Raw genomic sequence first — 25,609 nt, forward strand, 5'->3', positions numbered from 1 at the left:
TGACTTCCTACTTTTGCATTCCAGTCCCCTATGATGAAAAGGACATCTTTTTTTGGTGTTAGTTCTAGAAGGTCTTGTAGGTCTTCATAGAACTGGTCAACTTCAACTTCTTCAGCATTAGTGGTTGGGCCATAGACTTGGATTACTGTGGTGTTGAATGGTTTGCCTTGGAAGCAAACCGAGATCATTCTGTTGTTTTTGAGATTGCACCCAAGTACTGTATTTTGGACTCTTTTGTTAACCATGAGGCTACTCTATTTCTTCTAAGGGATTCTTGCCCACAGTAGTAGATATAATGGTCATCTGAATTAAATTTGCCCATTCCCATCCATTTTAGTTCACTGATTCCTTAAATATTGATGTTTACTCTTGCCAACTCCTGCTTGATCTCGTCCAGTTTGATTGATTCAAGGACCTAACGTTCCAGGTTCCTATGCAATATTGTTCTTTACAGCATCAGACTTTACTTTCACCACCAGGCACATCCACAACTGAGCGTTGTTTCCACTTTGGCCCAGCTGCTTCATTCTTTCTGGAGCTATTAGTAATTGCTCTCCACTCTTCCCCAGTAGCATATGGACCTGGGGGACTCCTCCTTCTGTGTCATATCTTTTCTGCCTTTTCATACTGTTCATGGAGTTCTCTCAGCAAGAACACTGGAGCGGTTTGCCATTCCCTCCTCTAGTGGACCACGTTTTGTCAGAGCTCTGCACTATGACATGTCCATCTTGAGTGGCCCTGCATGGCATGGCTCATAGCTTCATTGAGTTATGCAAGCCCCTTCACCATGACAAGGTCTTAACTTACTAGGAGATATTTTGCTTGACTGCTATTAGATCATATTATGTTGGGAGAGATAATGTTAGTGTGTTCTTAAAGTAGAGGCTTATATGTTTATTTTTTAACATCATAAAATTCTAATATAGGGTGTGTATATAATCAGAACATAATTAGAACATCCAAAAACTCCTCAACCTAAAAGTCTGTTTCTGATGGCCTCTAAGGAACAACTTACGGAATATCATGACCACTGTTGTTACTTACTTAATGTACCTGTCTCCTTGTAAAATGCAGTGACTTGGTCCTTCATTAATTTGTTGAAAACTTTTGCAATTGTTTTATTTTTTCCCCTGAACCACCCACTGAGCTCATGAATTCATAAATATTTTTATTTGATTAGTGAAGTGGGGCATTTGTTTGTTTTAGATTACATGTTACAGACTTCAAAGCATGCCTTCTTTTCTTACATTTCAGGACAGACAAACCACTTAGAGTTTTATAGACTAAATCACCTTTCTCTTTTTAGAATGTCTGTCCTCTGAGGTAGCAGCCAGCAAAGCTATTTTAGCTTCCTTTTTTTGGTTTTATTAGTTCTTATTTGGGATATTTACTTGCCCATTTGAAAACCTCTAATAGACTTTCCTTCTCAATAATGTTGTGTTCTCCTCAATATGTTATGTTTACTCTAAGTTTTTATATTCTAGTTATATTTCTAGGTTAAAAATTACAGGCAGTCTTTCTATGCCGATTTCCTGTCATTTTAAATAAATGCATCTTGCAGATATGCAGCAAAATGATGTTGACAAGAGGCTTATCTGCTTGTCCAGGTATAAGCAATAATGTAGCTTATTCACCCACATTTGTTAAATGTGTGAGTAGCTATGGACAAGTTTTAGGTTAAGTAGATTTTCCAAATCCATGAGTTTGCATGTGAAAATATATAAGTAAGCACAAAATCATGTTAACACCTATAGCATCATACATATCCAAGCAGCTAGAGATTTAACCCATTCTTTAAACTTTCCTTCTTTTTTCTTGAATCATTTCCTCCTTTGAGTGGATGGTATCCATAAATCTGCTCATTTATCAAGAATGTTCCTCAAAGAATACAAATGGTCCTGATCTTGCCTCCTTTTTCATTGCTTGTTGACTTTTCTGTTGATGAGGCAATGAGGATGGTAACAGTAAGAAGGCAATCTAGTTGGTTTTGCCACTTGTGCAGCTCTTATATAATCACAAATAAAATGAAATGTGGGGAATATTGTTTCAGTTATCCATGCCTTCATTGTCTTCCATTTACCCTACATATTTCAAGGTGGGACAAGATTCTGTTCTTAGTAGAAGATATCATTCACCACAGTTGAACTGTAAAAAATTTATAATGTTAGCTTTTGTCTATTTTTAAACAACCATAAGTTTTCTAAAACTCTCAGAATGAAGCATTAGCTCTCAGAGATGTTAAAGGGTTGATGTGATGCTGACTGTCCATTGCACTTGAAAGAAAATCCAGCCTTCTCACCAAACATCATAAAGTTTTCTTGTTCCACCTCTGCCCATCCCCAGGTTCATTACCCTCCCCAGCCCCTTGCTCACTCTAGTTCAGTCTCATTGGCCTTCTTACTGTTTCTTGAACATCCAAGCTATGCCTCCTGTGGGGCCTTTCCCTTGCTCTTCCACCCGCCTGAAACTTTATTCCCCCAGCTTTCCAAACAGCTCACTGCCCCCTCACATTCACATCGTAGGTCAAGTGTCTTCACCTCGGGAGGTCTTCCCTAAACATCTCATCAATCAGAACTCTCTTCCTTCCACTCTACCCCTTGCTATGTATGACTTCCTGACCCCTTACCCTGCTTATTTTTCCTCATCACTTGTCATTATCTGGAAGTTCAGCAGTTGTTTTCCTGTCTGTCTTCCACACTGGACATTAAGTTCCTGAGAATAATGACTTGGTTTTATTATGACTACGTATCACCAGCACTTAGAACAGTGTCTAGCACACAGGATTTTTTAAATATGTGCTAAGAGATTGAATGGATATTTTCATCATTGATAATTTCATCATGCTTAATTTCATATTGGGGTTTGTCTTAGGCTTACAGGCTTCTGCAGATGTGAAAAAGCATTTCTCTATGTGGTCTCTTCTGGATAGGAACATACCTGTCCAGAGTCAAAACAGATAGGTTTTGTGGAGGAGTGGAGAGGACACTCAGAAATCAAGGTTTGTCTCTGGAGCAGTTTTGTAGCTGTAAGATAGCACTTATCAAATATTTATAGACACACACACACACACGGATAACTTAACATCATTCTTGTAAGTATCTTATTTTTTCAGATTTCATTTTTTCTTCTTTGAAACCCAAGCATTAGGAGCCACAATTCCGAAGTGAGCCTTAACTGCACAGCCTCAATGTGTTCCCTCCACCCTTGTTTGATTTAGGATCTGGGATTAGCACAAGACTCTGCCACCAGCACGAAGAGCCCAATCCTTCTGGGCAGTCAAGCCCATCAGATCTACAGGATGATGTGTGCAAAAGGCTACTCAAAAAAAGACTTCTCATCCGTGTTCCAGTTTCTACGAGAGGAGGAGACATTCTGAACTTGCCCTTTGGCTGGGGACACTGTTGGAAACCAAACTCTCTTGGAGCCACTTATAGCTTACTTCACAAGTAAATGGGCTTAATCAGAGGTCACCTGTCTGCTTTTGATTGTCTAGGTCACAATAAACCCTGGGACTTTTCACCCATTTTTAACTGCTTATTGTTTTTATCTATTTAGAAAACACCTAGTACCTGAATTGTTTTTTTTTTTCCTTTTCTGCAAGCCACTGATGGTCTCTGCTAGCTAGCCAACTGACCTTTTTCAAAAGTTTGATTCCTGAGCATCCTCAGCTGAAACGTTGCCTACTTCAATCAGGATATTATTTACTCCACTTTTCACTTTCACAAATAAGACCAATTTTTTTCAACAGGATAAAACCTATCCTCAAGGAAGGAGAAGAAATTGGTATGAGGAAATGAGTTAGGGAAAGGGAAAGTATAGTGAATTACTCCCTGTGTCCCTCAGGAAGTTTATCCTGTTAACCCAGTGGTGGTGGTCTTGCATTGAGGTTATGGTTTATTTTCCAAGAGTTGATAAAGCAAGAGAATGCCTTGCTGCATGTTATGTAATTTGGACCCTGTTATAGTATCTCAGTGTGCCCCTCTTGTAACAACTCCCAATACTCAGCAAACTTTTTTTTTAAATATATTTTTGCTTCCTTGTACATTCTTACTACATATTTTTTGACTTCAGAAGAATGACTTCTTTAGAACTGTTTCAGAGCCAATGATATATGCTTTAGATAATTATTACATTATCCTAAATATAACCATATTATTTTGAATTCAAATAAATTTCTATGCTGATAATACTTCCTTGGAGTTTTTGTGTCTTCCTAACCTTTTTGGTGAACAGTCAAATGACCTGACAGATTGGTGTTGTCGACTAATAGGGAAAGGATGGGACGAGGGGAAGGGAGGGCAGGTCAAAAGGAACTGAGTGTGAACTGGCCAGTGGGCAGCCCCCATCCTCCCCTCTGCCTGCATCCTTAATGAGTCTGTTTGTTTTCTGGTTCGTGGGTACTATAGGAATTTGGCCTGCAGTAGATGTAATTATGTCCCAATAGGCAGCACAGTTGCTTTTTTTCCCCATCACAGCCCCTAGAAATACTCCAGGCCATATACCTAGACACCAGATTTAGCAAAGTACTGCTACTTTAATCATTTTCCTGGTGATCAGAAATTCCAGGCATTATTGTAAGTGCTAGGGCTCCAGTGATGAGCAAAACATAAAGTCCTGCCCTTGTAGACCATAAATTCTGGTGTCTCTTAGGTGTATATGTGAGGAGGTGTGAGCGACAAGAAATAAGTGTTGAATGTGTATGTCAGATGATAAGAACTAAAAGGAAAAATAAAGCGGGGTGAGGGAGATGGATGGGGAGTGTAGGGGTACCTTATTAGGCAGGTAAGGGCAGTGTGGCCTTTGAGCAGAGATAGGAAAGAAGCGAGGGAGCAAGCCATATAGGTATCTGGGAAAGAACATTGTAGGCACAGGGAACAGAAAGTGGAAAGGCCCTGAGTTAGGACAGCATAAGATACATGAGGACTAAGGAGGCCAGAACTGTGAAATGTCATAGACTGAGGGAAACCAGATCATGTAGGACTTTGGAGGCTATGTAGGGATGGTAGCTTTTACTCTGAGTGAAACGTAGCATGTCAGTTAGCAAAAGTGAAAGGTAACCAATAAACTGCCAAGTTTAGTGGTTTAAAATAACAAGCATTTATTATTTTTTAAGATTCTCAACGTGGGCTATGTTATTCTTCTGACTGGGCTAACTCATTTGGAGCTGGCAGCTGTGGTTTGGTCTCATGTAGCAGGGACAGCAGGAATGATTGAGGCTTTTGTCCACATAGTCACTTATCCTTTGGGAAAATCCAGGTTTGTTGACCTGGTGGCAGAAGGTTCCCAGCAGCAACATAGGACAAGTCCCAGTGAACAAGCTTTTTTCAAGCCTCTGCTTGCTTTATGGCTGTATTGTCCCATTGGTTAAAGCAGGTCACCTAGCAAAGCCCTGAGTCAATATGGGAGGGGTTGCATAAGATGTGGACACGGAGAAGGGGGCAGTATGGGACCATTGTGCAAACAACCTAAATCACAGCCAGCACATGAAAGATTTTGGTTTAGAGGGATCCCTCTGGCTGTGGTGTGGAGAACAGACTACTGGGGAAAGGGTACGAGCAAGGAGACCAGGCAGGCAATGGTAATAATCCAGGTGAGAAATGATGGTGGCTGGGACCAGAATGATGAAGATGGAAGAGGCAAGAAGTGGTCAGATTCTAAACATAAAGATGGATGGGGAGAGAGAAAAGGAGTCAAGGATGACTCCAAGGTTGGTGGAGAAGGTGGAAGAAAGGTGTGACCATGTACTATGAGAACAAGATTGTGGGAGAAGAATTTAGGGAGGATTGGGAGAGGTATAGGAGAAAAAATCAGGAGTTTATGATAGACATCTAAGTGGAGAAAAAGCGGGTCCAAGGACCGAGCCCCATCTTACTCTAGGTTTTAATGGTTGGAACATGAGGCAGAACCAGCAGATGAGACTGAATGACCAGTAAGGTAGGGGAAAAAATGGGAGCAGTGTCCCAGAAGCCAAATGCAAGACTCACTATAAGGAGAGAATGCTTATTTGTATCAAAAGCTACTGACAAGTTGAGTAATATAAGGGATGAGAATTAGTCATTTGGATTTGGCAAAATAGAAGTCATTGTTGACTCTGACAAGTGTTTTGGTGGAGTGTTAAAAATAAGATTGGGAATGGGAAGAGAGAAATGAATGGAGGCAAATTTCAAGTTTTGCTATAGAAAGAAGACAAATGGGATAAATACTGGTAGGGAACATGGGGTCAAAGGAAGTTTCATTATATTTTTAGGATGGGAGGTGTTATAGGGTTATGCTGACTGAGGTGAAATGATCAGAGAGGGGTAAAGTAATGATGCACAAAAGAGGATGCTTGCTAAGTGGGGTCTTTGAGTAGTGAGAGGAGAAAGGTAGAGGCATGGATGGAGCTCTGAAAACTAAAAACCAGCATAAAAATGTGTCAAACTGCCAGCATCTTATATATGAAGGATAGAGTAGTATTGCAGTTAAATACTACAATTAAATATAATTAAAAATTATACTTTTTTTCCAACAGATAAGTATTAGTGCTGGAAAGGACTTCAGTGACCTATAAGCGTTATCTGTATCAGTCACCCTCCTGATCATCAGCTTTCTCATCTACAAAGTTATCATCAATAGTGTAGGTTAGTATTAAGTGCTCTTTTGGAAACTTGAAACAAAACGTGAGTCAAGGACAATTGCAAGTGTTAACGAGCATGTGGAGGAAGTAGAACCCTCATAACATTGCTGCCAGGACTGTAAAACGGTGCATCCACTTTAGAAAATGGTTTGGCAGTTCCTTGAAAGGTTAAACATGGAGTTACCACGTGATCCAGTGATTCTCCTCCTAGAAAGCGCTCAAAAAAAGTTAAAATATACACCTCCATAAAAACCTGACCATAAATGTTTATAGCAACAGTATTCATAATATGCAAAAAGTGGAGGTAATCCAAACACCCCTCAACTGACGATTGCATAAACACACCGTGGTGTATCCATGCTGTGGAGGACTGGCCATGAAGAGGAGCAGACTACTAATGCACGCTGATGTCAATCATGGGCATCTGAGAAGCCTTGCTCAGGTATTCCCTAAATACCTCAAATTCAGTGTATCAAGCCTGAGCCCCACATCCTCCCCTGTTGACCTGCTTCTTCTCCTTGTCCCTGTCCATCCAGATTCCCAGGAAGCATCCCTGAGGCTCTCTCCTCCACCCATTCTCCAAAGCAGATTCTAAATCTCTCATACCTGCTTCACACCCTCATGGATTCCTGTCTAGAATACTTAGGTTTCTTTGTGGTTACTTCTTTTTTTCCTAAGAACTTCACAGAGGTATAATTTACGTACAATAAAACTTGCTCATTTTAAATGTATGACTTAGTGACCCTTAGTCATCACCACGGTCCATCCAGTTTTCCATCACCACCACCCTCAAATCTCATTTAGTCACTTGCCCGTCTCTCCTTGCCCTAACCCCAAAACTCTAAGCAACCACTCATCTTTCCGACTCTGTAGACTTGCAGCTGCTGCTTAGCCACCAATCTGGTTCTTCCCCAATTTGTTTGTTCCCCCACTGCAGGAGAAGTGGAAGGCTAAAATTCCCTGCAGAACACCTTTTGTGGCTCAGCTGGTAAAGAATCTGCCTGCAATTTGGGAGACCTGGGTTTGATGCCTGGGTTGGGAAGATCCCCTGGAGAAGGGAAAGGCTACCCACTCCAGTGCCCTGGCCTGGAGAATCCTATGGACCGTATAGTCTATGGAGTCACAAAGAGAACTGAGTGACTATCACTTTCACTTTTGCTTTAACACCTTTGAGCCTCAAATGCAGCCTGAACCCTTTGGTGTGGGAGTCAGGCCTTTCATCCTCTGGCTCCTGTCTTACTTCACCAGACTGTCGCCCTTTGTTTCCTCTATGGCACCCTGTGGGCCCCAGCTTGTGAACCACAGCACTTGCCAGTTCCCAAGCATGCCACATTTCTCACACCTCGGGACCTTTGCACATGCTGCTTCCTTCACCTGAAATACCCTTCTCCTACACTCCTGACCCACTGGCTCAGGCACCGTATCTAAAAGGCCTTCCTTGGCCACCTCAGGCTGAGTCATTTCCCCTGTTTCTATAGCTCTTTGTTGATCCAGCCTACATCATAGGACTTTCCTCTTACATTATGTTTGCTGGTTTGCTCATCTGTTTTCTAAACAGAATGTTAGGTCTTTGAGGGCACAGAATGTATCTTATTCAGCTTTGAGTCCCTGTGTTGAGGTCAGCACCTGGCATCAAATAAGAGCTCAATAGAAGACCGAGTGGAAGCAGCGGCATTGCATTTGCGTTAGGTTAACTATGATCTGCATGAACTTTTTCCTGAAAGATTCTTCCTTGGCGGATCAAGTTTATTTTCCTTTGGGTTATAAATGATGCAGTTTGTTAGACACTTGCAGAGTGTGGAACTTTTACACAATTTTCTTAGTCAAAAGGTTAGCTTATGATATTTGACCTAAGAACTTGTGCAATCAAAATACGCATTTTGGGTAGCAAGCTTTAGTCTCATGTGAACGTACTTTAAACATCAACTTGCATGCAGATAAAGCATGCACATCTTCCACCTTATGGAGTACAGCAATTCCAAATTTGATCTTTTTATCATGCAGCCGAGACCTTGAGGCATAAGGTGAATTTCATAATAACACAGGTTTGATTTATTCAAGGGATCCTTGAAGAGTTAGGTATTTCAGAGACTCTCTCGCTATTCTGGGGATCTGAAACCATGATGAGAGAACATACGCAAGGCCACTGCTGGGTCCCTATTTAAGGGACCCTCAAATGGTCTGGGTCTACTCTTGGCCAATCTTATTGCAGGGATTTTGATCTTGACTTGTTTTCTAAGCACTCTGAAATGCGTGTCATCTATCCGCTTCCTATGGGGGTTGGGGGAGAAAGGGCAGAGAATGGGGTTGCATTATCCATGTGCATAAATCCTACCCGGCTACTGTCAGAAGCCTGCTGCTGCTCAGGGAAACTTCACAGGTTACCACCAGCTTCAGCCACAGTAACTGCCCCCTTGAGCATTCTCAAACGGCCAACCAATGGGGAGTTGTCTGCCTGAGTGGGGTTTTGAGCCATCTTTCAGTTCAGTTGAAGTGGTAGCTTAAGGACATCATAGAGATTTGTAACGTTCCATGCAAGGTGTCAGGCCCATAAACCAGCATGTCTATCTCGCCAGTGCGCATGGGGAATCGTCTTTCGTCAGTGGCAGAGAGATTGAAGATGACCTTTTACTATTTAATTGTATTCATCAGTTAATAATTCAAGAATACCTAAAAGGGATGATGACTTCTTCATTCAGACTAGAATTCGACTCTTGGAGAACATTAATAGGAAAATACAGTAAAGCCGAAGCACTTTTCGAGCAGCCTGTCGGGAGTGCCTCAGTGTATTGTTTCCCAAAGTTGCCCCTGGCTGGCAGAAAGGAGACCTGGGTCAGCATTCACCTGTCCAGCATCATGGCTCAGTTCCCTTCTCTTTAAAACGAGGGCATTGCACTGATCTCCAGGGTTGGTTTTAGCTCTAAATTTCTGATTCCTCTTAGTTAAGGGTTTAGGAAAATGTAAGGCACGTGCTTCTGACAGTTTTTGGACTCTGGTCAGGGATTATTTATTGCTCATATAGGCATCTTATTTATTAGGGTTTTTTTGTAGCTGGGAATAGATTCAGAGATCAATACATTTTTATTAATGATAGTCCGTCATGCCTGGTAAAGAGATGGCAAGAGAGCTCGTCTAGAATGAGCCCCTTGAATAAGCCTGACACACTGAGCTTAGCTCTGAGCTGCATTTTGGCAGGCCTCTCTGTAAAATAATGACATTGGCAGAGGGAAACACTATGGAAACCTTCCTCACAGCCAGACTCATAAAATCAAAGGGCAGATTTGGGGTGTGTTTCTCAGCCTTGGCTGTATATGTAAATCCCATGACTTTTTGAGTGTAGCATTTTATCTTCAAAAGGACAAAATTTGGCATTTGCTGTGGTCATTAAAAATGATAAATGCCTAAAATGCTTGAGAGTTGGGATTCTTGTAGGTTAGAACAAATATTGTTTCAGGACCAGACGGTACCCTACAGTAGAAAACTTCTCACTGAAGTTTGTCAAATCAGAAAATAAAAAATCCTCCATTATTTTCCCTATAAGTCAGAGGATATTGGGTATAATTGTTGCCACATCTCCTTATAAAAATGAATGGTCTGGGCCTTTTAGAGGTAGATGATGACTCCTGACGCCATGAAGAGATAGCTTTGTGCCCTGAAATGGTTAACTCGCCTCCAGATGGTGCTTCTCAGCCCCTCTGAGCACAGCTCAGATGATATCAAATTCACTGTTCTTTCACATTTGTTTTGTGCCTGTTGCATTCAATTTTCATTCCATTTATGGCTGGAACTTGAAATATTCTATGGTAATTTTAGACAATTTGAAGCCTTCCTCTAGAAATTTCACATTTGAGTTCCAATCTCAGAGACCCCAAAGAGCAAATGTAGCTTTCATTCCCCTCTCCTCCTTTTAATGACCTTAACCCTGACCCCAAGCCTGCTCTCTATAAGTGCCAAACATGATTCATTCTCCTTGCTTGATTTAGTTTTGCCTCTTTAATGAGCCAAGATGACTAGGGAGACCTGATAGCTTATTTGTGCTAATGTAAGTATGCTCTACTAGTTAACTCTTAACTCATTTATTTGTCTTTTACTCTTGCCTAAAATTGACCCTTTGTCTCAGAGATGAAAAGTCCATATTTTAGACAAGGGAGATGCAAACAGTTAACGTTAACAAGCCAGTCAGGAGACAGACATTACCCAGGAATGAAAGATAAAGCAAACTGCTCAAGAAGGAGAGAGTCTTTGTATTGTGTGCCTCTGCACACAAATATGTGTACCATGTTACAGATGACAGTGCAAACGTTCATTAAGAGCATAGTTCACTGTGCAGTTATACCCTAATGCGCTATTTCTCAGAACCAGTTTCCTCTTCTGAGTTGTAGGAGTCATAATGTCTTCAGTAAAAATTTTCGTGCTTGAAGCTTTGCTGTATGAATGTCTTATTTCTCCAGCCTCTCTAGTGTAATTTCTGATCCTGTCTGTGTGTGCAGGAATTTTTTTTGACATGGTGTTTAATGCATGCTGATTTTTTTTTTTTTTCAATATTGCAATGGCAGACCTGGGCCATCAAGGACGCTTAGAAAGTGATAAGCACGAACAGACTTTTAAAGAGATTTACGATGGTTTAGTTTCTCTGTTGTCTGCCTCTCCACTTTCAGCCCAACTCATTTGGGTTGGTTGGGGTCTGACCGTGGGGTTCTGACAATGTGTTTTTATCCTTGTGAATTTATGCTTGCTTCAGTGTCCAGAAAAAAAAAAAAAAAAACACTCCACTATTAAAAACTGATATGACTTTGAACAGTGGCTTGATCCCTGATTATGGCCTCTCCCAGCCATCCCATTTAATTTCTGGCTGGTCCAACTAGTGGCGTTAAAAGCTGCCCCTCCCGAGGTTGCCTGTTCCCTGAGTTGCACTGCACTCACAGCAGTTTAGTCTGGCCCCTTTTATAGGTCAGTGACACCCTTGAGCTTGTATTCCCGTGTCACCACAAATCTTAAAAGATGCAATTTTCTTGGCAGCTTCATCCTCCTGAGATGAATTGGAGGGTGGGAGTGAAGGACAAGGCTCTAATCTCCGTGTTAGGACCAAGGAGGGCAGACACGCCTGTCCTTCCGCCAGGAGCCCCAGGGAGACTGCGGGCTTGAAGGACTCTCTGAAAGAGGGGTTTCCGCAGTGCTACTACTCACACGCTGGCATTTTCGGGTTTTGAAAACAGTCTGTTCTCTTCTGTCTCTGGTTGTGCTTGTCCTGGAACAGTACCGATGGCATCGCTCATCTATGGTACAGCTTGGTGTGCTTGTTCTCTTTGGAAGAAATAAAATGAAAACTTCAAAGAAAATTCTCCTTAAGGCAGTCAAAGAGTTATCTAATCTCCAGCTCTTTAGAGGTGGGGAATCTTTTCTTATGTTAGCCCTGTTATGCCAGATGGTTTCCTCTTAGAAAAAAAAAAAAAAAAGAAGAAATCATAAATGAATTCTGCATGGTCAGGTATTGTCATCTTTGCGGAGAATTTTCTTTGCCTAATGTCCTATCTGATGGGCCATTCTATGTATTATATGCTACATAATCTCCACAAATGTATACTGTGGTCCATAAAACTGCCATACTGTTTTCAGAAACGAGTAATTCACAAAGTAAACCTGAGACAGTGCTGTTAATAAACACAAATTGCAAACAAGAAGGTAGTAAGTGGAAATAATGCACTCATTTAAGAGTAATAAAGCCTTTGATCTTACTTTGAAGGAAAAAGTCTATGTTTAAACTCCCCATTCAGGGACAGCCAGATGCCCATAAAGAGCAGTGCTTTGCTTTGATAGAAAATCAGTGAGGCCTGTCCAGCAGGTCTGGTTTGTAAACAGATTAGTTAAGGGCTCATCAGGACTGATTTGCATAGGATTCAGCTAGCCCCAGTCACTTTTTCAACCTTAATGAGCAATGCTGTTTCCAGGTTGGAAATTACACCATTTTTTTAAAGCTAGAAATCTTAGGTAATTACTTTGTGGGAAAGGGAAAGAATATTCATATAAAGTGAACACTTTCTGTCCACAGCTAATGGGAAAATGATGACCTAAGACTTGTTTTGCTTGCTCTAAATGGTGAAGGGTATAATGAAGGACATAGGTTATGAGTTTAAAATTAGGTTACAAAAAGGTTTTCCTCCCTTTCTATGTTATTTGAGAGGTAAAGGAGGATTAATATGAATGATCACAGAAAAAGTAACATTGGACTGCAGACTCAGACCACAGATATTTATTTACCTACCAATGTTTCTGGAGGACCTCCTTAGAGCCAGGCTGTATTCTATGGACCAGGCTTCCCTCCACCAGTGCTCAAGGCAGACAAAAGCCCTGACCCCATGGAGCCTACCTTCCAGAGCCTACCATTATGGAGAAATGGGAACAGTAGAGGAAAGAATTGGGCCAGTTTAAGCGCACGTTCTAAATAAAATCTGCTAGTTAGCAGCCCTCTGCTTGAGAAGTGGGCAAGACTGATATTCCCAGAGAGAAAAGAGCCTCTGATCAGTATAACTGTACTTTTACTTTTGGTTTTCAGAATAATAAGTAATTACCTTGCTATCAGTAATCAAGAATATCTTTTGGAGTGAAGAAATTGTCAAAAGAAAACCTTTGCTTACTCTGATCCTTGAATAGATAACAAATGGGCAGCTCAGTAGAGACAAAGGATAACTTGGAAAATAAACAGTCCCTAAAGAAAATGAAATGATATTGAAAGTTTTCACCTGTGACCTTCCAAAAAGGCAGTGAATTAATGGTGGGCAGTGGTCTATTTCTTTGGCTTGCAGCAGCATCCTTATGCTTATGCAAGATGCTTTTTAAGTATTGTAAACATTGGTGACACTAACTTGCTTAGTTGGGAACTTGAGTTTAAATAATAACCTTCAGCCTTTGTGTCTGGCCTTGTCAAGGCCAAGGACCTCAGCCTTACCCTGCTTCCTAATCAGCACACTCCTATAAATGTCACCTTGGAGACATTCCACTCTGAAAAAAAAAATGCTCCAGCTCTGGTAAGTGTTAGGAGAGAGGCCGGGGACAATTTCATACTGACTTGGCCAGGACTCCAGGTCCTGTCCAGCTAATTCAGATGGATGGACGGTGTAAAGGGAGGCCATGCCCTCTGTTTCTCCAGATGGGTTTGATTAGGCTGAGGAGGAAGAGAAGGTCTTGAGGTGCCTGCTGGTGAAGACTGCTAGGGAAAGGGTTGCAGGGCAATCCAGCTGAGGCCAAGCAAGTCACCTGTACTCCTTAGGAAAGCTGGCTCACGTGCATTCTGTATCTCTCAAGAGAACATATACGGGGCCTTGGAAGGCCTTGCGGTTCCCCCATTCTGGCACCCCCATCCCCCATCCACACCCCCACAGTATTCCTTCATAGGAAGAATCTCCTTCCAGCCTGCCCCTTTCTACATCTCTCTCATCTTCTACATGGGAATATACCTGACAGCCTCTTCAGGCAGGTGTGCTTGTCTGAGAGTAACCCTCTACGTGAGTACTGATAAGAAGGCTCCAGGAACCTGCTTTTCAGGAGTCTGGGCAACACCTGCATCCTAGACACCCCATGGTGGGAAGCCAGGCTGTTCCCCTTCCTTCTCCCCCTGTTCTCTATAGACATCACTCTCCAGTTCACTTCTTCCCAGCTCAGGCCAGCCTGAGGCAGGCCAGCACGGCTAGTGCCGGAGCAGATGTCCAGATGGAGCTCCACGTGGGCAAGAGCCATTGCTGTCACGTGTGTCCCAAGCATCCAGTGCGGTGCCTGGCACACAGTATAGACTCACTAAATACTGCATCTATAGGGAGAATGAATGAATAAATGAGCAAATTGCTGAGATACCAGTTTTCTGTTATAAGCATCCCCAATTTTTATTAGTAATACTCTGACATTCCCCTTTGTTTGGCTCACCAGGAAGAGAGCTGAAGCCAAAGCTCCCATGGGCTCTGCTGTTGTGGGCTCTGAGCGGGAGCGATTGGAGGGGAGGGACTGGCTGCAGTGGGGCTGGTTTGCCTGGTTTCTGGAAGCCTTGGGGTACTGTATGGGTGCTGCCCCATGCCCAGCTCCAGAAGCTCCCCTGAGTTCGAAACAACACTTAGCCCCTGTTTTTAAGGGCCCCAAGGCCAATTCTACGGCATCAGGAAAAGCCCCTCTAAACAGCCAGTTACACATGTAAAGCCACTAGCACAGGCTCTGACCTATAGCAGATACTCAGTCAATGTCCCAGAGTGACTTGTGTCTGGATGCTGGCAGGTAAGCACTTCGACTGGACTCATAGGCCCATTAGTTTGAAATGCTGCTTGGCTAATCACCAAGCTTAGGGGACACAGAAACCCATTGTAGCAGAAAGTCAGAAGCTTTGCTTAGTCTCTTTTTCCTGGGTTCACATACATGACTGAAATAGGTTTAAAACCCCATCTTTATTTTACAAACTTATAACCTAACTTCTGAAAATAATGATGAAAGCCATCCTTCATTCCACTCCTCTTCTGCACCTTTTAACACAGCAACAGTGAGGCAGGGTCGTTGGGCCATAAGAGATCAGGCCTGAGTTTGAATCCCTGCTTTACTATGTCCTAGTGTGTGGCCTTGGAAAGGTGACAGCCTCCCTCAGTCTCCATTTTCTCATCTTAAAATAGGGGTGATGATAGTGCCTACCTCATGGGGGTGTTGAAAGGCTTTAAAAAGACAAGATATGTGCAGTGCATGGCACAGTGCTTTCACAGAGTAGATGCTTTGAGCCGGTCATTTCATTCCTAGGAATGCATCTTAAAGAGACAATGAAACGTTTGTTTGTTTCAGCACATAGAGATATATTTATAAGCATACCCCTTCATCTTAGCTTGTTTCATAGCATTGACAGGTCGTTCAGTGCCTTGTCTGACCATCGTCTTCCTCAGGCTCTTTCCAGTCAAGCTTTGCCAGGCTTAGGGTCAGCTGGTGAAGAGGTTTGGCTTTAGAGATGTGAGAAAGGTGTGAAGAGCTACCACAGAACTATAGGAACCTCTGCATGTTCCCTACATCTGTTAAATTGTGAATAGAGGCACAGCATAGCCAGTGAAGATTATCCATGCATCTTTGCTTCTAGCTACCTATAAGCCTCCTAGTTACTGGAGAGGAAGCACAAATGACTATTTAGGCAGACAAATATGATCCTAGAGTAAATGATAGAGCTATGGAAACTAAAACAGAACTACTGTGTGGAGGCAGGAAAAGACAGGAGTCAGGAATAGGGGAGAAGAGAGCAGTAAAGAGAGGGCTGCCTTTATCTGGAGTGATACCTAGAAAGGAGAAGAACAGTGGCCTTGGAGTATGGCAGACTTATATTGGAACACCAGCATTGCCAACAATTAGCATGTTAACATTTCTAAAGTTAGTTTTCTTAACTTTGTAATGGAAAAGCAGTTCAGAGGGCTTTGGGGAGAAATAAATGAGATGAAAGAGTATCTATAAAGCATCTGACCCATGGAAGATAGTCAATACGATTCAGCTCCATTTTCAAATATTTTGTCCAGGTGTCTCCTCAGGAAAACTGTGTAGTGTACAAGATGCATTGATTTCAAATCCAGAGGACATGATCAATGTAACATCTTTAAAACTGTTTTATGTCCCAGACGTGAAAGGTCTGGTTTATATAGTTTGTATACTTTTTCATTATCTTAGTGAAATTTTAAAGCATTTACCCTTGTACCAACCTTATCGATTAAAGACCCTGTTATTGATTGATTCAACGAGTTGGTTGAGTAGTGAAGAAGTAGATTAGGAAGGCCAAGAGAAGTAGTTTAAAAACGTGAAATGTGGTGCTTAAGCCTCCAGTACGCACTTGTGTTTATCGTCATGGTGAGCTGTGTTCACGTGTGCATGTACTGCATGACTGACAAAGGGCTTTGAAGTTTACTCAAAATCCAACTAAAAAGGCTGCTCAGATTAGGGATGGGGGATGGCAGAAAGCCTGCTTTTACCCAAATGTCCCATGCAGATAAGCACCAGGACACAGGGAGAATAAGAAGCGGTCCTCTCAGCTTGAGTCTCCTGTTTTACTTCGGTCTGTCCAGAGTAGTTGCTAAAGTAATTTACAGTTTGGAAAGCTGTGATCACTCTACCTGAAGCACTAAAAGTTCATGGTGAGGCTCCCAGCTTATCACAGGCAGTAAATGCTCACAAACCATAATGGACTAAAAGACCCCTTGCCTGAGATTCTCACTCAGATGATAATACCACTAAGGCAAAACCCTCCTTCTCCCCCCTTCAGATAAGTAAGTGTGTAGTCTACTGGATACTTTTAGAGCTCACATATTTATCTTATGCTTTTTGATTTCATTAAACCAGCTCCAAGGCTGGCTTTCGTATTTTCAGTAACGTACCCCTTTTCTTCCCTGTACTTCCCATCTCACTATTCACCTCTGCTCCAGTGGGGCTTTTTGGTGTTTGAAGAGGGTGTGCAGTTTAATCCACCTTGCAGTTAAAACAGGAAAATATGTACACGGAAAATGAGGTTTGCATTCAATCAAGAATTAGCCTTCTAATTTCAATAGCAAAACACACATCCCAGACTTAGCATCAGTGGAAAGCAGCATTGATGGAAATGATGGAGCAGGAAGCTTACTTCCTGAGTTAGACCATATAAGCCTTTTTGTTTTCTTGGCTTGTGGGATCTCAGTCCCTCAACCAGGGATTGAACCCAGGTTGTCGTCAGTGAAAGCACAGAGCCCTTCCTTAGCACTGGACTGCCAGGGAATTCTTGCTGAGTTTAGAATGATTACCAGTTTCCATCATACTGCCTTCTGGTGAACTCTAACAGTTTCTTGTGTCATAAAAATTATTCAAAACCAATCCATTTAGCAAAATGACGGAATTTATTGATGCCAGAGTACAGATTTATTTAAAAACCTAAGACTTCTATTTTTTTTTAATTTTTAATGATTGCTTCAAATATTATAGTATACTGAAATGTCAGAGGCCCTTGGTCCTGTATTTTGACCATCTACATCCACTCTATTTCTAAATGCAATAGAAAGGAAAAGGAGGGCTAGAAAGTATCACTGACTTTGCCTCTTTACTGCTTATCTTTTGGACAGGATGGAAATCTGTCTTTGTTGGCTTTGATTTAGGTTTTTCTTTCTTCCCAAGTAACAACAGTTACCTGTCATCTCGTTCTTATGGACCTGGGACCAGCAGGAATGGCATCACCTGGGAGCAGAAGCCCAGCCCCAGCCCAGAGCTGCTGAATCAGAATCTGTACAGGATCCCCAGAGGATTCCTTTCACATTCAGGTCTGAGAAAAGCTGGTGTCTTGAGTAGGGCTCAGCCTATGCTATGTTAGGGGATACTGTGGTTAGGATGTAGTTTGAGGAGGTATTCTTTGGGAGTGAAAACCAGAAGCAGAGGATTTACTGATGGGATACACATGGACCTAAGCTGCTGCCTCATAACTTTGTTTTCCTCTTTGCCCATAATGGTCCCTCCCCTATTCTTTGTTCCATCATCACATCTTTTCAACTTCAGCTCATATTGGTGCCTAATTTCCTCTATATTTGCCAGATCAAATTCTCAAGAGCTAGAATCTGATTAGCCCAGTTCAGTGTTTTGCTCCCAGCCACCCATAAGTCACTGGCCAGCCTATGGACTGGACTCTTGGATCAGCTTGATGGGGGCAAGTCGTTTACATAACGGCTGCCTCTTGACTGGCAGGCAAGGGGAGAGACCTGAGAGGTGGGCTCCTGGAGAAAATTTTAATGTTTAAAAATTATTGCTGAAGGATTTGAAATCTTTAAGAATTCCAGGAACTTGAGTATTCCAAGAAAAATTGTAAATCCCAGAACAGATATATCAGCCATCTGAGGACCAAAAACTAATAACCCCTTTGATGCTGTAACAGGGTAACCGGACCTCATGGAAGCCCAGTAGCCTTTTTTTACAGGCCCTCCCCGGAGCTGGTTACAGGCTCCATAAACAAAGATGATTCTTTCTGCAGGACATTTCTCTGCTTGTCGGGCCACTCTGTTCTCCCAGCTTCTCCCTCCTGGCTCAGTCTGGACCATGGCGGCAGTGGGACTGATCCTGCTTCCTGTGCGTTTTCCCTTCAACCTGTTCCACCCATGTTTGTCCCTGTGGCCTTCCTGGAGCGTAGCCCCAACTTGGACCTGATCTGCTCGGCCTTCAGAGTTGCCAGGCAGCCGCAGGCGCTTCAGTCGCCCCAGGCCAGCCTCGGCCCCATCACTGCTCACCTGACCGTGGCCCCTGTCATTCTGAAGGGCCTCCCACCCCCTCCTCCCCAGTCCTTGCCTAGAATCTCCTCTGATCTCCATCCACACAAATGCCACCCCCTTTTCAAACAGATCTCCGATGCTGCCCCTTCAGGCTCCCTCTCCTCATTCTCTTCTTCTCAGCAGCTATGACTCTCACACATTACTTTCCTTTTGGGTTTTGAGGGTTTTAAAATTTTAACCTGAGAATGACGTTCCTTTCCTGTTGGATAGAAATCCCTTGGGAGTGGAGACCTTGAACCTCACAGGGAGAGTGAATGGTAGGAAACCAGAGGGATAGAGTAAGGCCTATAGCATCTGGACTCTGATTTCCGTCTGAATTCACACTCCTGGTAGACTTCCTCTCTGTGGTTTGTGTGACCTTTGAACAGACTTCACTGGCCTCTCCCAGCCTCAGCTTCCAGATCTGTCAAGACAAGAACTGTACACATCTCACAGGCTTGCTGGAGGATTGCTTCTGAAGCGATGAGCCCAAGAGGTAAAGCACCTCTTGGACTCCCGAGCGCCTCCCACACCATCAGCTACTGCTCTGGTGGTTACGGGAGGTGCTCAGCAAACGCCAGGCCCTGGTAGTGACAGGAAGTGCTCAGTAAATGCCAGGCCCCGGGCATCTGTGGGACTGGGATGCCTGAGGCTGGGGTTCTTGCCAATTGCCTTCATCTGCGCCTCTGTCGAGGCTTTTATAAGCGCTGCTAACAGGCAGGAGGATGTCTGGGTTTGAGTTTCACCTCCTCAACCCCTCACCTTCTGGAGGAGGTGCTAATGAGCAGTGAAATGACCACCAGGTGGGAGGCAGAGGAGGATGTGGCCAAGGAGCTTGGATATCCCTCTGCTGGATGCTGGGCTTTGGAATCCCTGAAGCCTGACAGGCATCCCTTCCAGAACCCCACACTGCGTCCTACTTGGCACGAAGAGGAAAATAACTGCAGAGTCAGAGCAGTGGTTCTGGTTCCGGAGGAGTTCTGGGAAGGAGCCCAAATGGGGCCTCTTTCTGTCTGGCCCTGTGAGTAAGCTCCCAGCCCCCAGCCTCCACCCCAGGCATCGTGGCATTGTAATAGCTGCTCTTTCTGTTGAGCAGATACTATTTTTATTGATCACCTTCTTGACAGAAATATTAAGCCACAGAATGTTCCTGGCAGGTGGCAGCCTGAGTGCCACTGGCGGTGCATGGACTCGCGTCTTCTGTCCCAGGGCCCTGGCCAAAGCGGGCAGGCCCAGAACTGGCAGCTTCCCAGACACCCAGGAAGCCAGTGAACTTGCTCTGTGTAGGGGTTAGAGTGGAACAGGCGGGCACCAGTGAGCCTTCCCTTCCCCTCTGTGGTTGGGGGCTGTGGGTGAGTTCCAGGTCTTGAAGGAACTGGTCTTCCCAGGGACAGAGAGATCAGTGGCTCTCAATACTGCTGCACTTGAGAACCACCCCAGGGAGGTTTGTTTAAAAAACAAAAACATAGATGCCCAGACCTGATCTCCAGGGTTTCTTATTGACTTGGTCCTGGGGTGGGCCCTGGGCAACCACATTTTTTTTAAAAATTCCCCTAGATGATCCTGATTCGGTCTGGCTAGAGACCCATGATCAGAAATGATCAGCGAGGTCACTATTATATGAAAGAGCACAGGCCTCGGGGTCCAGCAGATGTGGGGATCCCCCTGGACCACTGATTAGGCACCAGCCCATCATGAAGAGGCCCAGTCTTCCAGGTTTTCAGTTTCCTAAATCAGGAAAGGGGTGGTAGTGGTGTTGCTCACCCTGCCCTCAAAACTGGTTCTGGTTCCGGAGTTCTGGGAAGGAGCCCAAATGGGTCCTCTTGTGTAGTTAATAGAAGGAAGGTGTGAGTAGCTTTGGGACCTTAGCAAAGTATTTCTTTACCTGTATTCGTAGGCCTACACTTTACAAATAACAATGTATTTATTTTACATAAGTTATAAAACTTGCACACACTCTACAGTACCGTGGTCTATACTTCTTTTCTCTGTTAGGCTTCCACTGACATTAAATCAGAGATTCTTGATGGGGGCAGAGGGGACAGAAACATGCTCCCTCATGAAGACACATGAGAAAGGGGGTGGGGAAGGAGGCATAGTACACTCTGGAAAAATATGAAATGGGCTTGATGCCAAGAGAGACTTATGGACTCTGTTTTCCGTGTCACCTAAGTGGCTCTCTTTTACAGTAGGCAGAGTATGCCTGACCTCTTCTGTGGAGGGAGATGCTGTACCTTCCCAGACTGTAGGCTGTACAAAATGCTTAAAAAGATAAGTGTGGGACAATGTTATTCACACCTCTACTTTGCTAGATGTGAAAAATACGAGAGACCCCTGGAGAACAATATCCTAACAAGTCTGTGCTCTTAATGCTCTACGCCAGGGTTAGTAAACTACCATCTGTTGGCAGGCAGCCTGTTTATTCTACAGCCAGCGAACTAAGAATGATTTTTGCATCTTAAACACACACACACATACAGAATATGCAACAGAAACTTTTTGTGGCCTGCAAAGCCCGACTGTCTGACCCTTTGCAGAATAGTTTGCTACCCCTGCCCTACACAATACTGCTTCTGTAACTACCCTGGCCAGACTAGTGCCAAGTAGATGAATCTGACTTATTCTAACATTTTCTGTAAATAGTGGATTTTATAGGGCTAGTGTGTTGCAGATTGGATTCCCTAGGAAGCAGACTCTGAGAGGGAATTTAATGAAAAGGATGTTTATTAAGGAATGCCTTTGATATCATCACCTGTGGAAAATGGGAGAGAATAGATAGAGGGAGAAGCCAAGCTACTGCAGACCTGGCAATAGACTCAGCCATTTCCACAGGTGCTCTGGATGTAGAACATCCCCTTAGAGTGTTCCCAAGTTGGGCTGAGGTGTCTGGGCCTTTATACTCCTGTAAGAGTCCGTTATTGGGTATCAGCCACAGGGGAGGGGTCAGAACTTTGGCAGGCGGCTCTCTGGAGCTGAGGGCATCACTGAAGGAACTGACAACTGAAAGGCTGCCTTCCAGCCGCCGGAACTGCAGATCTTCTGATGAAGGTGGCTTTGGGAGGTGCACTACAGTGTCCATGGCATAGGGCAAACATTCTAGGGCCCCGATGGCAGAATTGTTACAGGTGGGAGTGATTTTTCTAAACTCTTTATACCCTGAAGTACTTAGCATAGGGTCTTGCAAGTAGTATATATTCACTGAGGAGATGGATCAATGCTTGGATGTAATGAATTTTGTTAAGTTTAAGCATAAGGACCTTGTCTTCTAGTTCTTTGGCCTTCCTTTTTGGTTCTTTTCTGCTCCCTCTACCCTCCCCTGACCCAGTCCATTTTAACTTTTAAAATCACCTAGTAATAAAATGCTGAGAACAGAGATGTTTAAAAATATGTGTGGGATGAATAAAAAAAAAATGAATCAATTACAGAATTTTAAATCTAAAATAACTTAAAGTTCTGAGTATTCTAGTGTGTTTCATTATACTTTTATTTTTCATGAAACGCTTCCAAAGTCTCTATTTTTAAAAAATTTAAATGTTTATTAAGAAGTAATTTTTGCTTGTAAAAAAAGAAAACAAAGTACATAAAATAAGTCCTCCCTGTCTAATTATATTAATAGCATGTTTTGTGTTCTTACAAATTTTTAAATGTATATACTATTATTTACTTATACATAGATGTGTCTATTTGTCTAAAAATGGTATTATCATATATATATGTATATATATATGCTATTTTTCCCCCAAAAAGCATATGACAGATATCTTGAGGTTATTACACTAAAGACTGCTTTTTCTTTAGAAAATGCAATGTCCTAGTCATATATGCAGCCCCAAGAATTCAACAAAGGTGATTTGAATTGAATTCGATTTCTAAAGTCTGATCCCCCAGAGCCTTTATTTCTTTTGATCCCCTGGCTTTGGAAGCTTGGTTAGGATGGGGAAAGAACTATTAAAAACTTGCCTGAGGGAGGGGGCGTGGAAGTGTTGCTAAAATCCTCTTTGAGCCACGGATGGGGCTGGTACTCACATGAGCAGTGGAGTCTGGCAGATCTTCCTTGCATAAAAAGATGAAGGAATTGTGATAGGAGTAGGATGGATCCCTCCCTGCCAGGCTTAGAAACCCCCAATTGCCTAGGGAGTTCCCTAGGGGCTTAGTGGTTAAGATTCTGAGCCTTCACTGCCCTGGCCCCAGTTCATTCTCTGGTCAGGAAGCTGGCATCCTGTGAGCTGCCCAGCATGGCAAAGAAAAACTCCTGTTCTCTAAAAAGCATGAATTCTATGGCATTCGTCTGTCCATCAGTGTCCAAAAGTTACTAACTGAGGCAGGCTTTATGAAGCATAGAAAACCCACTGTTTCTGAAGCTTCCTTGAGAAACCAGAAGCCATGAAGTTCTATGCCCTGAGGTCCTTGACACTGCTGCATTCACCTCCCAAGACCCACTTCTGTTCATCAGGAGCCCTGGAGAGGGAGGCACTGTTACAGAATGCCACCTCCTCCTCTCTCCGTTCTGAAGGCTATTCTTCAAATTAGCTCAAACAGGAAATTAATAACTCTTATAGACTTGACCTTTGAAAAAGAAACGTTAGATTCTCTTTCCAGTAGCTGGGAAACTGAGCACTAGCAATAGAAGTGTGTGTATGTGTGTGACTCAAAAGAGGGGTCAGTAGCTGCAGCTCTCACCGATACAAGTGAGGGGACAAAAGGCAAATCAAAATATTATCTTGTGATTTGGAACCGTAGACCTGACTCAGTACACGCTTTCACCCCTTGACCAAAATTAGACCTTAACAGGGAAGATGCAGTATGGTCTTTACTCAGGAAGACATCAGGTTTCATTCTCACTTGGGCCTTGGTTTGCCAGGCAATAGGTAATATCCTGGGGCTTCCCAGGTGGCTCAATGGTAAAGAATCTGCCTGTGATGAGGGAGACATAAAAGACACGGGTTTGATCCCTGGGTTTGGAAGATCTCCTGGAGGAGGGCATGGCAACCCACTCCAGTATTCTTGCCTGGAAAGTCCCATGGACAGAGGAGCCTGGCAGGCTACAGTCCATAGGGTCTCAAAAAGTCAGACACGACTGAAGCAACTAAGCACACGTGTGCACGCACACACACACACACACACAGGCAATATCAAGCATCAGTCTCTAATAAAGTCGGCAGAAGGTAGATGAACTACAAAGAAAGAATCCTTGAATGGCTATATACCCCTAAATTTGCCCCAGGCAGAAGTGATTTTCTGCAGTTTTGTTGGTAATTCTTTTGCTATTCAAAGGAACAAAGAACAGCTAATTCAATGATAATAGAGTAAAAATATAAAATAGCATATTGTATGATTAAAAGTAAAATTTGCCATTAATTTAAAGTCTGTTTTTCTACTTAAAAAAATAACCTGAATAATTTTCCGTGTCATTAAATATTATATGTAATATTTTTAATGGCTATAGACTAGTCCATTGTATAGCTGCTGTATAATTTATTTAGCTATTTTCCTATTGTTAGACACTTGGATTATCTCCAAATTTTAGAAGTAATAAATATTTCTAATGAGCGTTCTTCATATATAATTTTTCTCTGAGGATATATTCCTAGAGGTATAATTGGTAGGTCAAAGGCCCAGTGAAATTGAAAGTTTTTTGATTCTTATTACTAAGCTGCCTTCCATTAAAGCTGTATCTAGTTGCTTTTTAATTGATCAGTATAAGAACTCTGAGACTACGTAAACAATGGTTTTTAACAGGTCTGTGAAAGCTTGAAGCTTGCTGCCTATGCTGCTGTCACATCTGGAGAATTATGCCCAACAGTGCAGGACTGTGCAGAATTCATAGAAGGGGAGTAGTCTGATGAGTTTGTATTAGTCCGGGGAAGCTTCGTGGGGCAGGTGAGGCTTAGGGGAGGCCTTGAAAGCAGGTTATTGACTGGCCCAGAGGTCAAGGAAACAACTGATGTAAAGCAGAGGCCCACCTGTCCCCAATAGGGAGCTGTCGCAGAGTTGCTGGAGGAGAGAATGCGCTTCACACTTCCAAGAGGAGCAGGACCAGGCTGGCTTTAATGGCTGGGGACAGTGAAGCCAGCCCATGCTCCTGGATAAAATGGATACCAAGATCGGGACTCCAGAGTAAGGCAAAGTCTTCATGCAAGGGACATGTCTATCTCCTCATTTGACCTCCACACTTGATGATTCCTCAGAAATGGAAAGAAATTAGGGCTTTTCTCCTTTTCATTATATTAGAGGGGAAAAACACACAAAAAAATCCACCAACCCTGCCGATTTGCTAGATATTCTTGGAAGGATAATAAAAGTAAAACTTTCTTTCTCTTTCAGCAGAATAGAATTAGACTCACCTTGTTACAGATTGTGCTGCTACCAATTAAAAAGAGAGGGAAAAACTCTGCTGAAACATTCTCCACTTTCCAGCTGCTTTTATTTAATCCATGTAGTTTAAATTCTCCAAGGACCTTAAACTAAATTGACCACCAGATATTGAAAAATAAAACAAACTGTTAATTAGAGGGATTGCAAAGAATGTCTTTCCTTTGGTTTGGTTTAGGAAAGTGGAGAGGATGTTGGATGAGAGCCCCTTCAAAAGTAGGGGAGAAAATGTTTAGGGAATCTTTCTTTCTCTCGAGGGATTCCAAAGCAAAGATTTGTAAAGACTCTGCAAATAGCCTGGACAGCATTGGCTCTTGTTAAAACAGGTAGGGACCTCTTTAGAGATTGATGAAAGGACGCAGTTTCC

General features: G+C 42.9%; 1 protein-coding gene across 2 annotated transcripts in view; it reads left to right on the forward strand.

Moving 5' to 3' along the window:
* HIBADH (3-hydroxyisobutyrate dehydrogenase) overlaps positions 1-25,609 on the forward strand; it is a 250,170-nt gene that overhangs the window by 104,068 nt on the left and 120,493 nt on the right. The window contains 1 exon segment of one of the 2 annotated variants that reach the window (NM_001046106.1): positions 3,218-4,189. The exons of the other annotated variant lie outside the window; for it this stretch is intronic. Coding sequence (NP_001039571.1) covers positions 3,218-3,376 — 159 coding nt within the window. The 3' untranslated portion in view covers positions 3,377-4,189. 2 annotated transcript variants of the gene reach the window in all.

The sequence above is a fragment of the Bos taurus genome, chromosome 4, assembly GCF_002263795.3.
Source record: "Bos taurus isolate L1 Dominette 01449 registration number 42190680 breed Hereford chromosome 4, ARS-UCD2.0, whole genome shotgun sequence".
Taxonomy (NCBI): Eukaryota; Metazoa; Chordata; class Mammalia; order Artiodactyla; family Bovidae; genus Bos; species Bos taurus.